Source organism: Natator depressus, chromosome 9 (assembly GCF_965152275.1).
Source record: "Natator depressus isolate rNatDep1 chromosome 9, rNatDep2.hap1, whole genome shotgun sequence".
NCBI classification, from domain to species: domain Eukaryota; kingdom Metazoa; phylum Chordata; order Testudines; family Cheloniidae; genus Natator; species Natator depressus.
The window spans coordinates 54,740,579-54,757,483 of record NC_134242.1 but is presented as its reverse complement, the minus strand read 5'-3'; the positions used below and the strand labels follow the sequence as shown (position 1 = coordinate 54,757,483).

The following is a 16,905-nucleotide window of genomic DNA, read 5'->3' as shown; positions in this document are numbered from 1 at the left end:
AGGATAAGATCTTTATTAGCCTTTTTAAAAAGAAAAATAATTTTAATGAATTTGCTAGTAGCTAGTTTATATGTACAGTACAACATTATTGCCCTCTGCTGAACAGAATCAGAACTGTACAAGTGTGTGTAATAGGCCTTTTACTGCTAACTGCTAATTGAGATTCTCCATAGGGTCAAGAAGCAGGGCTGTGGGCTTGTGCACAAGAGGAACTGGGTTCTATCCTGGCTGTCTCCATGACGTTCTGCATGGTCATACCATGTAATATAACACCTATGAAATCCTAGGTGACCATGCAGTTGTTGGAAGTTTTAAAAATACAGATGTCTTAAAGATCAAACAAAAAAGCCTCCTAAACAACACAGTCATCCAGCTTCTTCTGTTACGGATGCTGTTGCCATGGTTACTGGGTGACAGGAGTAAGTGCTGGTAGTGTCCTTGAATGGTGCCGCAGGGCAGAGCTGATGCTGTCTGTGTGTGTTGCTCTGCCACAGAGATGCACCGGACTCAGACGAAGTACGAAGATGCTTTCACCTTCAAAGTGTTTGTCTTCCAGTTTGTCAATTTCTACTCTTCTCCCATCTACATTGCGTTCTTCAAGGGCAGGTAAAGCATCTCCAGGGGAGGGTAGCTCTCACCTCCCCCACCCATCCCCCAGCTCTGGCCCCCTCCTCCAAATGTAATCCCATCTCAGCTGGTGGCTGGAGTTCCTGCGGCTGGCCCAGAGGTAAGCGGCTTTGGGACCTGGTGATGTGCAGTTCCAGTGGATAGCCCTAGAGCAGTGGTTCTCAAAGTGTGGTCCGCAGACCATCAGTGATCCACGAGCTCCATTCAAGTGGGGGTCTATGGATAGTTCCCTCTGATGTGCGGCTGCACAAGAGGGAATGAAGGACCACCCACCTAATTAGTGGAGCTGCGCAGGCATGGCTCCACTAATTAGGTGCTTGGACGCTGGAGAAGACACACATGTAAGGTGAGGTGGTGGCCTTGGGGGGAATGGGGGTAGGTGGGAGCGGGCAGTGGGGTGAGAAGAGAGGGGGTGGGGGGAATTTGGGACATGCAGGGCTGCGGCAGCCAGAGAAAAAGGCAACTTTCCCCAGCTCCAGGGCTGCGGCTGCCAGGGAGAGACCCCTCCTCCTTCCCAGCCTCAGCTCTGTGGTGGGGTAGAGACCCCTTCCCAGTCCCAGCTCTGGGGCTGCCATGGCGGGAGAGAGAGGGCACATTCTTCACATTAGAAAGGTAAGACTACTGATATTAGTTGTGTGCTTTTATTTGTAGAACAAAAAAAGTTAATTATTATCGTTTTTTTTAACATAGCACTTTTATTTAAAGCGCTTTACAATAGTTATCTAATGGTACAAACAACATTTGGAAAGATCATTAAATGGTCCATCAAGACCCTCCGCAATTTTCAAGTGGTATGTGGGGAAAAGAAAAATTTGAGAACCACTGCAAGAGAGAGACAGGGAAGCTGCAGCACTGCTGCCATCTAGAGGCAATGAGCGGCATGCGAGGGAACGTGGGGGTTCCCAGCACTATTCTAATGTGGGAAGGAGCAACTAGAAACCCCCTTTGTGCCTGTGTAGCTCTAAAACAGCCCTGTATCCATCCAGGCATGCAGTGAGCATGTCAGAGAGCTATATGGCTTTTTCAAAAAGAACAGGAGTACTTGTGGCACCTTAGAGACTAACACATTTATTTGAGCATAAGCTTTCGTGGGCTAAAACCCACTTCATTGGATGCATGCAGTGGGAATACAGTAGGAAGATAGATATAGATAGATATACACAGAGAACATGAAACAATGGGTGCTATCATACACACTATAACGAGAGCGATCAGTTAAGGTGAGCTATACACGGCTGCTACTCTGAAACATGGCCTTTTCAGTGTATGATCCCATGGCACACACAGCCAGTTGTTCAGACTGTTGAGGGGCTGGGGGTCCTGTATCAGAGGGGTCTCTGTGGGAACAGGGCAGCTCAGTTTGGGAAGCACATGCCCGTGGGGAAGCCCCTCCAAAGCGCAGAGCTGAGACTTCTGCTCCCTGGTGGTGATGAGGGTGCTTGTGTGCAGAGCTTGGATTCTGAAAGGAAGACACTCTCGCTGTGTTGCATGGGGAAGGTCTGCTGTATCAGCAGCTGGCAGACCCTGTTGCAAGGCCCCAACCGCCATTATTTTATATAAAGACCCCCCGCTAAGATCGTGGCCCCATTGTGTTGCTGGGCGCTGCACGTGCAGTGAGACCCAGACCTGAGGAGCATAAAACTGAAACAGACAGTGGGTGGGAGAGGGAACAGGCACAGGTGAGTGACATGACCTGCCCAGGTCTCCCAGCAAGGCGGTGACAAACCTGGGGATGGCATGCAGGGCTGGAGTCCCAGCTTGGGCCTGATCCAGGACCATGCTGCTCCCCAGAACTGATAGAAACAGGGGATCTGAAGCAGAGGGGTAAACAGGGGAGTGTTGGGGGTAACTGCAGCCAGCAATGTTTTGCTTCAAATGCCTCTCACATGTGGACAAGATGAAATTAACATGAGGGGCAGGTCCGTGGGTGCCCTTTGATGATCTCCTTTCAGACAGTCAGGCACCGTTGCACTGTGTCCCTCCTTTCCCCTCTGTTGGGAAGAACAGGGCACAGGGTCAGTGAGAAATTCCTGACATACATGCTTCCATCACGGGATGTTCCTGGCAGGCTGGGCTGGCCTCTGTGCACAAGGTATCATCAGCACTGGCTTCAGATGTGGGCTGAGGGAGATGATGATGAAGTAGATCTGACCTTGTCCCATTCAATCCAGCAGGACTGGCTGAGCAGCATCCTCAGCCTCCCAATGGACAAGGGTGACTGGGATGTGGGAGCAGGGCACGGTGCACGACAGCACCACATCCCGAGTAGCCTCAGGAGGAATAAGAGATTGATGGGAGAGGGAGCAAGGGGTTCAGCTGTGGATTTATTGCTCTCTTGCCATCCTGGATTTCCCAGATTTGTAGGCTACCCAGGGAACTACAAGACCTTGCTTGGGATTCGCAATGAGGACGTGAGTATCCGCTGATAAAGATTGGGGACACAGGAAGGGCCATGCTGGATCAGACCAATGGTCCCTCTGGTCTAGGGCCTGACACTGGCCAGTGCCAGGTGCTTCAGAGGGAGTGAACAGAACAGGACAATTAGCGAGTGTCCATCCCCCGTCATCCAGTAGCAGTGTCTGGCAGTCGGACGTTTAGGGACACCAGAGTATGGGGTTAAAAGGAGGTGGGAGTCTCAGGTGAGGGACTGTGTGAGGTAACCTGCCAAACAGAATGGGGACCCTTTGCTGGGGTGGCAGGAAACGCCCCAGCCGCTGCCCAGCTCTGTGCACAGGGAAAGGCTCCACAGCTCTCAGGACAGCCCTGGCCAGAGGAGGAGGGAGGCCATGGCCAGCTTCAGTGTCAGTGTAGTGGGATCCTGGCCTGCCCCGCACTCCCCCCCACCTCAAGCTTGCTTGCTGCTTCCAAGGCCTTTGACAGGAACCACACACAGACTCCTCTGAGAGTGCGGAGGGCCCAGGCAGGATGTGGGCATAGCACAGAGAGGAGCAGTGGCATGCCTGGGGAATCCCCGTCTCTGGCTGCCCATCCCCCCAGGACCAAAGAGAAGTGGGGGTGGTCAGACTCCACCCCTGCCCCAGCCACCTCAGGAGCCCCCCGCTGCCCATCTGCTCAAAGACTAGTGGCAGCAACTGGGGCCCCTCATTCCTGGCCCACCCTTCCCAGAAGTCGGCCCCTGGGGCTACCCTGAGGGTTGGGAATGGCAGCCGGGGGCTTGCTGCTGCAGGCTGCCTCCTCCCCAGGCTCCACTGACTCCAGGATGTGGCGATGGTGCTGGGGGCTGCAGTGCACCGGCCTGCTATGGCGTGTTAGGGCAGCGCGTGGGCTCAGGAGTAGCCTTTCCTGTGGGAGGTGGAACCTAGAGGGCCCCCCCACCCCTGCCCCATCCTTCTGAGCTTGAGGGGAACGTGCAGCAAAGCTGATGTGCCTCTGTCCTTCCCACCCAGTGCGGGGCTGGTGGCTGTCTCATTGAACTCGCCCAGGAGCTGCTGGTCATCATGGTGGGAAAGCAAGTCATTAACAACGTGCAAGAAATCGTCATCCCGTAAGCACTGAGTGCGCTACCGGGCAGGGGGAGGGGAGAGTTGGTCTGACTTCTGGCAGACCATTGCATCAAAGGGAGCTGCTGCCCAAGCTCTATAACAAGGATCTATGGGGCAGCAGGTGGGGATGTCTCCATGCAGGGGCACTGTGATAGATTCGGAACGAGGGGAGGGCTCAGTCAGTGTGAAGGCACCTGTGTGTGTGGCCCCATCTGCTTGGCTTGTGCTTGGCAGGTGGCTGCATCACCTATCCCAAGTGGTCTGACGGCTATGGTTTGAACTATGGGCCCCAGCTCAGACAGGGCCAGTGCCCAGATGTGCCAGGGCCTGTCACCACAGCCCTCTCCTCCCACTAGTGAAGGAAGAGGGGAAAGTTGCAGGTTGTGACTGCTGGTAGGCGTTTGGGGTGACAGATGGTCACTGAGGATGGGGGACCCACAGCTGACATGGACCAGTCAAAGCAGAACGAAGTTGCTTTGCAATAGGTCTCATGGCAAGTTAGCCGTGTGCACTATGGAGCCTCTGGCTTCCCACTGCCACTGCCCTGCCTCCTGCCCACAAGCTCTGTCTGCCCACGGATTCTCCGGCATGAGCTCCTGCAGAGGAGGCGTTGCGGGAAGCAAACCAGGCCAGGAATGTTGGAGCTGGGAGGGACTTTTCATGGCCCTTTTCTGGAATCATGGAATCATAGAATATCAGGGTTGGAAGGGACCTCAGGAGGTCATCTAGTCCAACCTCCTGGAGTAATGTCCAAGCTCAGCTCAGCCGAGTCTCTCCACATTTGTCCTCTGTCATTCCCAGGGCAAAGGCATCTCTGACAATGATCCCCAGCTGCCGGACCATGGGCTGCTGGGCATGCATTAGAGCAGTGCTTCTCAAGCTATCTGATGCGGAGGACCGGCATTTTTTTTTCCAATGTGCGCGCAGACTGGCAGCCGATGGCTCGCGGACCACCACCACTTTGAGTAGCACTGCATTAGAGCAGTGTTTCACTGGGACCTCACCCCACAATTCGACAAAGACAGGGGACTTAAAACCACCTTTGCTCCCACCCTACTCTGATGCCAAGCCCAGCCCAGCTGGTCTAGAGAGTCTGGCCCTGTTTATAACAGAGAAGCAAAGACCCTCCCCCACTCCCTGGATTCCTGGCTGGGACTAGGGCTGGGTCAGGCCGTATTGGCAGCACTGCCAAAGGTCCCTCTGAAGCTAGCTGCCTGAAAATGCCTGCGCAACTTGGAGAGCCAGCATAGCCTATCAGGCCAGTAAGAGTGAGACTGGCCACTGCAGTGTCTGCTGGGGCATCACCCTTCCCGTGACCGTTTCTTTCTCTGCTCCCCCAGGAAGCTGAAAGGCTGGTGGCAAAAGTACAAGCTTCGCTCCCAAAAGAGGAAAAGCAAGGCGGACCAATTGGGCCTGGTGCAGCAGGCACCCTGGGAGAGCAACTACGAGCTCCTGGTCTGTGAGGGGCTGTTTGACGAGTACCTGGAAATGGGTAGGGACCAAAGGCCGAGTCTGCCACCTTGGGAGACCACTAGCAAAGTGTCCTGGCCAGGTAGGGTCACTTGATCACTGACCGCACCAGGAGAAGAGGCTGGAAGTCAGAGACTTCCTCAAGGGAGGAAACTTTTGCAGTCAATAGTGTTGATGGTGTGTGCGTCAATCACTTATCCCGCTGATGTGCCCTCTGGTGCCCGCTAGTGGTGATGGTTTGGGAAGCAGCACTTTCTCGAGCACGTTCACTTGAGTGAAGCCCTAGAGAGAGAGTGAACTCAACTGCCTAGTCTTGGTGTTGAATATTCTGAGCTCTGGGATTGCAGTCAAAGGTCTAAGGAAACCCTCCATTAGAGGTAGTAGCCTTGTGAAACTGACTCCAGAGACACAACTCTGCCTCCTGGAAGGGAAATTGCAGTCCAGGCAGAGAATTTCTCCTCTTTCCCCAGCAGAAATTGGGTTATACAGCAGGTTCTATTGCCCCGTCTCAAGCTGGCCAAACAGCCCTGCTGGGTCTGGCTTGATATACAGAATATCCCACAGGAAGCGTCCATCTCAGGCTTGGTTACCCAGGGCTCCAGCCCAATCTGTTCCACATCCCAGCTTCCTCTGCCTGAAGGCTCCTCTCACCTCCCTGCTCTCAGCTTCCTTATGGAGCCAGTCACAGCAGTGAGTCAGCGCTAACTCTCCGAACCCTTTGCTCAGCCATGGCTGCACTATGGATGCTGCCAGCCCAGGTGTGTCAGCCAGGTGCCCAGGGGTGATGGCTGACAGAGCTGTGCCAGCAGAAGCCCACGCAGACATAGCTATACCAGCACAGCAGTGCTTTTACCAGTCTAGCTTGTTTGGCTCATGGGTGGAGGTTTCACTATCCTGGTACCCCCAGGTCTAGCTGCATTCATGCCAGGAGTGCCTGGCCGGTACACAATACAGGCATCCCTATACTAGTAAAGCGTGCCTCGTGGCCTACCAGGGTCTGTCAGGTGATGCTGGAAGCCTATTACAGATGGAAAGCAGAGACCGTACATCTCCAGAAACAAACGGGCCCATAGAGATCTTTGGATTGCAACATATTCCCCGGGTACTCCCTGTTCTCATCCTTCGGAAACCAGAGACGGTGGGGAGGGGAAGGGGGACCAGAGAGGCCACGATCACTGCTGAACACAGCTCACAGAAGCCATCCTCTGCTCCCCTTGCCCACTGTGAATGTGAGCTCTGAGGATTCTTTCCTTCTGCACAACAGTCCTGCAATTTGGATTCATCACCATATTTGTGGCGGCTTGTCCTCTGGCGCCCCTTTTCGCCTTGCTCAACAACTGGGTGGAGATCCGCCTTGATGCACAGAAGTTTGTCTGCGAGTACCGTCGTCCTGTGGCCGAGCGGGCCCAGGGCATTGGCATCTGGTTTTATATCCTGGAGGTCATCACCCACTTGGCTGTCATCAGTAACGTGAGTTGTGCTGGGCAGTGAGGGAGAGGGAGAAGCCAGCTCCCAGCATTCAGATGCAGCCAGCCACGTTGCTGACACTTGGTTAATATAATCATGTAGCATCGTGGTCTCTTGTTTAGAGATTGAAGGCAGCCACTGTGCAGGTCGGTATCAGGGACAGGGGACTGAAAGCCAGAACTAAAGAAAATGTTACTGAAATTCCACTTGGCAAATGGAAATCTGTAGACATGATATAGTAACTGGACACACAGCTGTCGTATGTGACAGAACCACACTCAGATTCAAGGGCTGCTGCAGCTCGGGCCTCTGGCTCAGTAACCCCTATTGGAGCAGCGTTGCCTGACACAGCCTGCTCTGATAGGCTCCTCATCTCTGCGGCTTAATTCCCAAGCATGACAGGCCTGGTTTTCAATGACCAGTGAGAGCTGTGCAGTATTGAAGGGTGTGTCTGCATTTGAGGAATAAATGCTTGCAGCTATAATTGCTAGTGAGCAGAAACCCTGCAGGGATGGCAAGCCTCAATCCAAACTTTCACTGGGGACTTGCCTCAGTAGGAAGTGCAGGGTCAGAGTTTGGGTGGGGAGTTGGTGTCTGGGAGAGGCGGTCCAGCAAACTCAAGAGTCACACAAGGCTTCAGAGTAACAACGTTTAGCCTGAGGCTCAAGCAGGTATGCGGACATCTGTAATGTGGTAGGAACCTGGCTATAGCACTAGTGTTTTCCTTCTTGTTTCAGGCTTTCCTGATTGCCTTCACTTCAGACTTCTTGCCCCGTCTGTATTATCAGTACACCCGCACCAGTGACCTGCAGGGCTATGTTAACTTCACCCTGGCGTATGCTCCAAAGCACTTTGCCTCGCAGCACAATGTCACGTGCAGGTAGGAGTCCCAGCTCAGCTGCCTGGGGGGCCTCAGGACAAAGCTCCTTCCCATTCTCCATTTGAATTGCAACCTCTGATTTTTCCTAGTGTTTGTTTTCTCTTCAGGACAGTCTCCTCTGTGGGGTCCCAGCTATGTTTGGGAGTGAAAGATGGGCTCAGGAAGGCACATGCTTTGTTTCCACTTAATCCTGTGTGAGACCTGTGCTAAAGTATTTCCCACCAATTATTGAGCATGCTGCCCCATCCAGCTGTGGGTGGGAGAGGGAAGGGAGACCTAAAGCCTAGTTCAGTTTATTAGGGGACAAAAGATACACCATTTCATAGACACACCCAATTTACATCTGTGTTAGGAAGTGCAGCATTAGCTTCCCTAGGGGAGTGCCACTCAGGTCCTCCTTTGTGTAGGGGGGGGCTCACCTGTTTGTGCTCTTCTTGTAAATCAGTCTTGAAGGAACTTAAATGTGTTTTTTAATTGAGCTACTTCTACTCTGATTTACCTTGCTGCTGCTTGCCAGTCCTGGAGGAATGGGCACATACTCCCTCCTGGAGAGCCAGCATTAGTCATGCCTTACCCTGACAGTTCATGGGCCACATAAATGCCATCAGTTATTAATTCTTAAGAGTGATTACATATGTGGAGGAAGTTACAGAAGGCAAAGTCGGGGGAGTGAAACTACCAGTGGTTGCCCTGAGGATGTTGACATGCAATCAAGAGGGCTGGAGGGCTCCTCTTTCCCAGCTGTGACCCCCTCTAGGTGTAATGTCATCTTCTCTTCCCCAGGTACCGTGCATACAGGGATGAGAGCGGCAGGTACTCGCTAACCTATTGGAATCTACTAGCAATCCGCCTGGGCTTTATTATAGTGTTTGAGGTATCTCCCTCTCGTTTTCCTCAATCAGTTCCTCTGGCCAAGGTTTTGTTCCTTTGCTGTCCAATTTCTCATTTTAAGTTCTTTCTTTCTACACCTGTCCCCAGGGCATGTACTGTCCGGCTCGGTATAGATGTTGCCCTTGTGGGGTTGAAGAGTGTGCTCTTGGGGGATACTTCTTGGTTCAAGTCCTTTCAGTGCCTGTCTCATTCCCTGCAGTGCTCCTGTTGCTTGGCTGAGAACTCCACCCTGCATGGGTCAGGCACCTCCATGCTGTTCCTTACTCATCTGGTCTTGCTTCAGAAAGAATCAGCTGTCTGATTGGACACATTGCTCTTTTCCTCTTGTTTTCAGCATGTGGTGTTCTTTATTGCTCGTGTGATAGACCTGATGGTGCCTGACATTCCTGAGTCACTGCAGATCAAGGTGAAGCGTGAACGTTATCTGGCCAAGCAGGCACTGGCTGAGAACAAGGTAAATCTCAGGGCCAGTGGTCTTTATTCTACATTGGGGTAGTCAGTAGGTGATCTGTGGGCCACATCTGGACTGTCAGATGCTTTTGAACAGACCCTGAAATCTTTTTATTTACGCTGGAGTCTGAGTTTCTGTGGGCATCCCACTGCCCATGCCTGGAAGATGTCCAGATGAAATGCACTAAAGTAACACCCTACGCCTTCTGGTCTTCAGATGTTCATTAGCAGCTGGGGGCTCCCTGTTCATAACCCCTTTCTCCGTGGTCACTGATAATCTCCACTCATTTCTGTTGCTCTCCAAGTTTTGTTGTGGCTGTAGTTTCTAGACAGGCTTATCGGTCAGTTCTGCCCCCTAGGTCTTAAAATTCCAGGCTTCATTGGTTACGTAACTCATGCCTTCCTCCCTTAAACATAACTGATGCCGAAGCAGTTTGGTCACTGTCTGTAGGATAGCTTTCTAACTCTCTAATGCTGTGGATACTAATTGTCCTTTCTCCTTTTGATCCATTGCTGAGGTAGGCCCTCTTTGAGAGAAAGGAAGTCAGGGCCACCTCCAGCCCTACGCAAACAGCACCTAAGGACTGGGAGCTAGATGGGGTGCATGAAAACCAGGAGCCTACCCAACTGCGGACGATGACGTCTACACACGCATTAGCTGCTAGTCCTGAAGCTCATCCTCAGCAGCAGTTTGATCCTGAAGCAGAACCCCCATGAATTGCTGTTGAATCTGTTTTAGAACACAAATGGTGACTGCTTCCATCTGGGTGCGAATAAAACTGAGTTCAGCCATGGAGCATGTGATTTCTAGCATTCTCTCTTTTGGAGGAGATGAACGCAACTTGACTCTGATCCTGAGCTGGGTGTCTGTGTGTAGAGGAATGAATTATTTTAGTGAAATTTCAGGGTGGATAAAATGAAGCACTCCAATTAATAGTACAGTGACAGACATACTTGAATACCAGCTAAGTCCTTAGAGCCCTGCAGGTTAAACTAAAGTTAGACACCTGGCAAAGCCTGGAGCTGCCTGACTTTGGGGTTGGAAGAAATAATTTATGGAATGTCCTCTGAAGAAATTTCTTCTTGCTCTGAGCTATGGTAGAGGACAGGTGGGCTGTATGGCTCCCAGCTGGCATGAGGTCGGTGTGTAGGAGAAGCAGTGCTTCAGGCTGAAATGAAGCAAGGCCCACTGCTCTAGTGAAGTAAAAAGCAGCAATTCAACAGGCCTGGCTCTTACACAGCTGCAGCAGGGACTTAAGGGAAGTCTAACAACCACAGCATGTTGTCAGACAGGAGCAAGCCTCGTTTCCTCCCTCTTCCTGTTACTAGAGAGAGGAAGCTTGGAGTTATGCACTCTGTTCCCTTACAGAAAAGAGAGGGGGAGAGCCTGGGCACTAGCTGGGGTTCTTTACACTAGTAGGCATTGGAGAGGGGGCTCTGTGGGCATCTACTTACACTAGTGCTGGCCTTTGTTAATACCTCTTCCTCGCTGGGGCCTACACTCTGGTAGGACCACTCAGCCTAGTTATTAGGTAGTAAATCCAGACAGGGAACAACTGATGCTTTAAGATGACAGCTTAGTCTGAAAGAACTGTCAAAGGTTACGCTAGCCCCTGCCCTGATGTACATGGAAAAGCAATCTCTTCGAGCATGGGCAGAGAAATACAACACTCCAAGCTGTTTCAGGTTTTTATTTTAGAATTTATAAAATTCCAGTGTCATCCATACTCATGAGCCTTTTTACATGTTTGCATATAGTCTCCAAATTCCAAAGTTAAGGCCAAGGGATCATTGCCATGGAAACATACACTATGGAAGACGTAGGAAATGGAGCACATACCAGAGCATCTGCTACAGACTGAGGGGCAGCAGGAGACAGTACTAGGTACAATCACTTCATGACCTTTAGCATATAGGGGACCCTGAATTTAACTCAAGCCAAGCTAGGCAACTGATGGGGTTTTTTGTTGGTTTTTTTGGGGTGGGGAAGGAAGAGGGTGGCAGGCTTGATGACCTCAAGATGTACCCCTTCCCCATCTGGGTTATCTAGCCCTTTTCAGAGCCTCTTTTGCTGGAAAGGAGGGAATACTACCCACATTTGGTGAGCCACCCCTTTAGACATCTACCATGGGGCCAAAGAGTGGTCAAGTTATTCACCACTGCCTTTGCATAGCCCTGGGACCTGGCTTTTTCAGTTGACAGCAATTCTCCACTTCACTGTAAGCAACAGGACATTTTGGTATCTGACTTCTGGGCTAGGGTCCTCTTCCAGAGGAGGTTGGGGGAAAAGAAGAAAGTCAGCATTTCTAAGCCTCACTTGACACAGGTGCAGCATTGGGAACAGCAAGAGAACTGGGGCAAGCCTTCCAACATAATGACCCTTGCCCCAGTCAGCATTATTGGGGAAAGACTTGGGACTTGCTTGCACAGGAGCTAAAGTGGTCAGGAAATGGAGGTATGGAAGGAGGACACCCTACTTCCACCACACCAACACAATTCCTCTCTGTGGCTGAGCAAGCAGCTCACTTGAGAAGCCTCCTTCAAGCAAGCTGTGCCAGTGCTTAGGGTTCAGCAGCTCAGGGGCCAAGATGCTACAGTACAGAGCATGGGATTTACCACATACAGTGGCAAGCCCTGGGCCTTAATTCTCCCTATGCTCTTTGCCTCTGTGTACTTCAGAGCAGCTTGACTTTCTGTAGCTCAGAGCAGACATGCATCCTGCCTCTCTCAAAACCAAACCCACCTTCTGGCTCCGAGTCCTACAGCTCTGAAAGAGGGTGGGGAGGGGAGGGGAAGGGAAGAGAGCATGCATTACCCTAACCTTGCTCTTACTTTCATGTGTGTGTTTCTAACAGCTACATGTACTGATTGATGCTCTTCCACTCTCCCTGCACCTGGTGCAGATAATTCAGCTCTGGCCTCCACAGTGAGATGAGCAGGTTAGCAGTAGTGCTGATGCTCTAGACTTGGAGGCCACCCACACACTGGTTTTTGAGGTAGAAAGAAGGCAATAGTAAATAGTGACAAATTCCCTACCCCTTGTGTCTAAATGCTGTCAGAGGGAGGGGGAAATTATGTAGCTTCAGCATTGCAGTTCCCATCAACTGGCTCCTGGGCCATGTTACCATAGCAAATTGGGCTGACCCAAATTCTGTTGCACCCCATAATACTGTCATGTCCTGGCTCTGACCAGCTCTGCTGCCGTTGGGAAGAACAAACTAGGGGTGAAGGGGGAACACTGGGAAGTAGCCATATTTTTACTCTCACATGTTGGAAGACTCATCAAGTGTGCATGAGACTCTAGAGTCTCAGTGCCACATATCACTCAAGGCTTTTCTACTTGACCAGGGGATCCCTTGTGTCACTGCTGGTCCCTTCCAGTGTCATTGCTTCTACAGATTATTGTATTGTTCCTTAAGCAGTTTCTGATCTTTAGACTTTCAGCTCACTCCACACATCCACTATCACTGTTAGATGGATTTTTGGCAGTTCAAAGGAAAAGCTGATTGCACTCTACGACAGTAAGATAAGGCCCAGGATAAACACAAAGGAAAAAGGGCAAACGTTTTGGCTTTTTAGAAAGTCAAGGAAATTTATTTCCTGAGGTCATGAGACAGGAAGTTGATTCCTAGCCACAGTAAAGGAGGTCTCCTAATGAAGGCTGGAGTGCCTAGCAAGACATGCTCAAGGTCTCTGATCACTGTCACCACTTTGGCAGTTGTGAAGCTTAGCAGATGAAAGTCACTTATGACACTTCAAACAAAAAGCTGTGTCTGAGTCAGAGTGGAAGGGGGGGGGGGGGGGAGGAACCATCCATTCATAGTAGGTCCTAAACCCAGTTACAACAGACAAGTAGAATGGGTTCTAGCACTCCACACAGCATTAGGAGACCTCGCAGGGCAATTTACTTGTGGTCCAGCCGCTGGGTCAGAATTCAAACTGGAAGTATTTGTGGCAGGTTAGTGTCAGGTCAGCTGGCTGGAGGAGATGTTTCTGCTTCCAGGTCATTATCGTTTAGGGCCCCAGGGAAGAGTCTTGGGGGCCACTTGAGCCCCAAAGCTGGGGAAATCTTCAGAACTGCTCATATCAGGGGCCTAGAGCAAAGAAGAGAGAATGGTCCAAGTTATATAGGCTGGCTGCAGTTCTATACAACACTCAAGAAGCTCAGAGACAACTGAAGCATTCAAGAAATATCACATGTGCAAACACAACATGAAGATGTAATGAGTGAGGCCACATATGGAAGAGTGTTCTAGGATATCAAAGGTTTCAGAGTAGCAGCTGTGTTAGTCTGTATTCGCAAAAAGAAAAGGAGGACTTGTGGCACCTTAGAGGCTAACCAACTTATTTGAGCATAAGCTTTCATCGGCTGTAGCTCACAAAAGCTTATGCTCAAATAAATTGGTTAGTCCCTAAGGTGCCACAAGTCCTCCTTTTCTTTTTAGGATATCAAAGTTCTTGAAAGGTACAGAGGACAAGGACAGTACAGCAACAGGGTTTTAGTAGGACCCATGAAAACAGCAGGTAAGTCATTAAGATGGGTCACAAAAGGATCATGATCTGAATTAACCAAATCAATTCAGAGTATCAGGGAAGCAGATTCTGCAGGAAGGTTGGAAGGACGTCTATGTCTTGGGGAGATTGACACCAAGTATAGTTTGCCCACTGTTTCCTCAGTGGTGCCAGATCTACCTTAATACTCAAATGCTATCCTCCTCATTGCTGTAGTATGCAGTAGTATTGAAGTATTCCTGCTAACAGACAAGGCTTTTCTGTACAGTGGCAGGAGAGACACTAGCTGGGTCAGAGGTTCTTGACACCCCTTAATTTCTATGGCTCAGGCTAGCTTTAGAACTGAGACCTGCTAAGTCCTCAGTGCACCCCGGGAGGACCAAGTGGCCAAGAAGAAGGTATTTGGCTTAGTAGCTTATCCCCTGCCTTGCAGATAATGGTCACCCTAACCTTGAGTTCCACAATAACAAAGTGCCTCCCAAAGCAGCTGTGGTTGGCAATCTCAGCTCCAGGGGCTGTGGAGGAGAGATTCGCCAGGCTAGCAGCTCCTTTCAGAGCCTCTACAGGAGGATTCTGGTGTTCCTAGCAGAGGGGAGGGTGACAGCAGCAGAGGAAAGCTGGGCAATTTAGAAACCCAACATACTAACATCTAGGGGCCTAGCATATACTGTGGGCAAGCTCTCCAGGTGATGAGAGAGACTCTTGACACCTCCCAATTGTCAGGAAAGGCCTAGAAATCCACTAAAAAAAAAGGGAAGAACATGATTCTGAAACAAGTTACCTACCTTTCATAACTGTTGTTCTTTGAGATGTGTTGCTCATGTCCATTCCATTCTAGGTGTGTGCGCACCCACGTGCGGAGTTGTCAGAATTTTTTGCTTTAGTGATATCCGCAGGGTCAGCTGTGGTGCCCTCTGGAGTGCCACGCTCATGTGGCAGCATATCAGGCACCGCTGGCCCTGTGCCCTCAGTTCCTTCTTGCTGGGCAACTCCAACAGAGGGGTAGGCGGGTAGTGGAATGGACATAAGCAACGCATCTCAAAGAACAGTTACAAAAGGAAGGTAACAGTTTTTTCTTCAAATGCTTGCTCATGTCGATTCCATTCTAGGTGACTCACAAACAGTATCCCAGGAAGTGGGCTTGGAGTTCCCGGCTGTGTGGCTTGCAACACCGCTCTACCAAAGCCAGCATCGTCCTGAGCTTTCTGGGTAAGCGCGTAATGGAATGTGAATTTGTGGACAGACGATCAGGTAGCGACCCTGCTGATATTTTGGATCAGCACCGGGCCAGGAAGGCTGCTGCAGCTTGCGCCCTGGTTGAATGGGTGATCACAATTGCCAGTGGTGGCACTTTCACCTGTTCATAGCAAAAATGAATATACAGGCAGTGACCCATGACGACACTCTGGGTGGCCACAGGAAGGCCCTTCATCCTGTCTGCCACCACGACGAATAGCTGCATCGACTTACAGAATGGCTTAGTCCTTTCTATGTAAAAGGCTAGCACCTTCCTGATGTCCAGAGTGTGTAATCTATGGTCCTCATCTGATTTATGAGGTTTTGGAAAGAAGATGGTAAGTATATGTCTTGACTGGTATGAAAAACTGTGCAACTACTGTGGGCAGGAAAGCTTGGTGCTGCCACAGTTGGACCTTGTAGAATACCATATATAGGGCAGTTCTGAGGTAAGTGCCCTAATCTCAGAGACCCTACAGGCTAACGTTATTGCCACCAGGAGAATTGCAGAGTGTAGCCCAGAGGTATTATACTGAGCACCCAACGGTTTGAAGTTACTTGCGACTATGCTGACTGGAAGGACGCAGGCGGTTGAAGGAGTAGGAAGGTGGATCCTGAGAACTGACTGCAGTGCTGTCCTTGAGTGCACCTCAGAATGAGTGCTTCTGGCCACCCTGGTGTTTTGCTAGGCCACGCTGAGTAGGCAAACGGGAGGTGGAGGGGTGACCATGATTGAACCTCTCTCTCTTCCTCCTAAAGGAGCCTTGCCAGAAAGGCCAAGGTCTAGGAGGCAGCAGGAATTGCATACGCCACAAACGGCAAGAAAGCAGGCCTACTGAGCAGAGAGAGTGGCTCGAGAATCCTCAAATCCATGTAGCTTCGCATCCGTTTGCTCTGAAAAGAGCCCATTGCCTTTGAAGGGAAGGTCCTGGATGGAGGACTGCCTCTGCTACGACAGACTCAAGGATTGAAGCCAGGAACTGCGCCTCATAATGACAGCCAAGACAAAGACCCTGGCCACCGAATCAGCTGCGTCCCAGGCCATCTGGAGAGAGCCCCTCGCCATTGTGGTACCTTCCTCCAGGATGGTAGCAACCTCCTGAGGCAGGGAGTCCCACAAGTTACAATTGTATCTCCCCAACAAAGATTTGTGGTTTGATACTCTGAACTGAAAGCTGGCTGTAGAATAAACTTTTCTTCCAGAAAGGAAAAACAGACGCCAGGAAGCTGGACCTATGTGGCACTCACTTGCCCTTGCCTGTCCCTTTCGTTGGCCGCAGATATGATTAGCGACCCTGGGGGTGGATGGGTATAGAAATATTTGAATGCATTAGCAGGGACAAATATTTCTTTTCTGCCCAGGTGGGCAGGATAAGAGATGGGATTTGCCACAGGGCCTTGGCTATCTTCAAAATCTCCTCATGTATCAGCAGTGTGGCTCATGATGGGGCTGCCACTGTTAGAATGTTGAACAAGTTGCCCGACTGCTCCGCCAGTTCCTCCACTTCCAAGCCCAAGTTTGAGGTCACCCTTCTAAGCAGGGCTTGATTCTCGTTAAAGTCCTCACAGGGACTGACATGTGAGGGCCCTGCTACTGCTTCGGCTGACGAAGATGATGATTGCACCACTGGGGGAAGGACCTGGGGCATTGTCCCCCACAGGGGAGGGCTCCCTTGGATTAGGCACTCGCTCCTCTACCCCAACATCGGAGTCCGTGCCGTGCACTGAGTCTGGTACAGTCATTGCAGGGGGTTGCTTCTCCAAAGCAGCAAGGGAAGAATGGTGTGAGAGAGGCATCAGCATCACCAGCATGCCCCACGCATTCCAATTGGGCCACTGGTCTGGCCACTGACCCTACAACCATCCCAG

The 16,905-nt window shown here is 50.9% G+C and overlaps 2 protein-coding genes across 4 annotated transcripts in view; one reads left to right on the top strand and one right to left on the bottom strand.

The window, feature by feature from the left end:
• The window catches only part of ANO7 (anoctamin 7), a 28,970-nt gene extending 18,858 nt beyond the window's left edge, over nucleotides 1–10,112 (top strand). The window contains exons 15-23 of the mRNA XM_074964224.1: nucleotides 495–606; nucleotides 2,984–3,038; nucleotides 4,035–4,132; nucleotides 5,471–5,622; nucleotides 6,865–7,070; nucleotides 7,805–7,947; nucleotides 8,731–8,821; nucleotides 9,173–9,292; nucleotides 9,811–10,112. Of these exons, the coding sequence (XP_074820325.1) occupies nucleotides 495–606; nucleotides 2,984–3,038; nucleotides 4,035–4,132; nucleotides 5,471–5,622; nucleotides 6,865–7,070; nucleotides 7,805–7,947; nucleotides 8,731–8,821; nucleotides 9,173–9,292; nucleotides 9,811–10,005 (1,172 nt within the window). The 3' untranslated portion in view covers nucleotides 10,006–10,112. The remainder of the gene's footprint in view (nucleotides 1–494; nucleotides 607–2,983; nucleotides 3,039–4,034; nucleotides 4,133–5,470; nucleotides 5,623–6,864; nucleotides 7,071–7,804; nucleotides 7,948–8,730; nucleotides 8,822–9,172; nucleotides 9,293–9,810) is intronic.
• An 856-nt stretch (nucleotides 10,113–10,968) lies between these two features.
• HDLBP (high density lipoprotein binding protein) overlaps nucleotides 10,969–16,905 on the bottom strand; it is an 86,920-nt gene continuing 80,983 nt past the window's right edge. For all 3 annotated transcript variants that reach the window (XM_074964210.1, XM_074964214.1, XM_074964211.1), the window contains exon 28: nucleotides 10,969–13,382. In XM_074964210.1, the coding sequence (XP_074820311.1) occupies nucleotides 13,296–13,382 (87 nt within the window). In that variant the 3' untranslated portion in view covers nucleotides 10,969–13,295. The remainder of the gene's footprint in view (nucleotides 13,383–16,905) is intronic.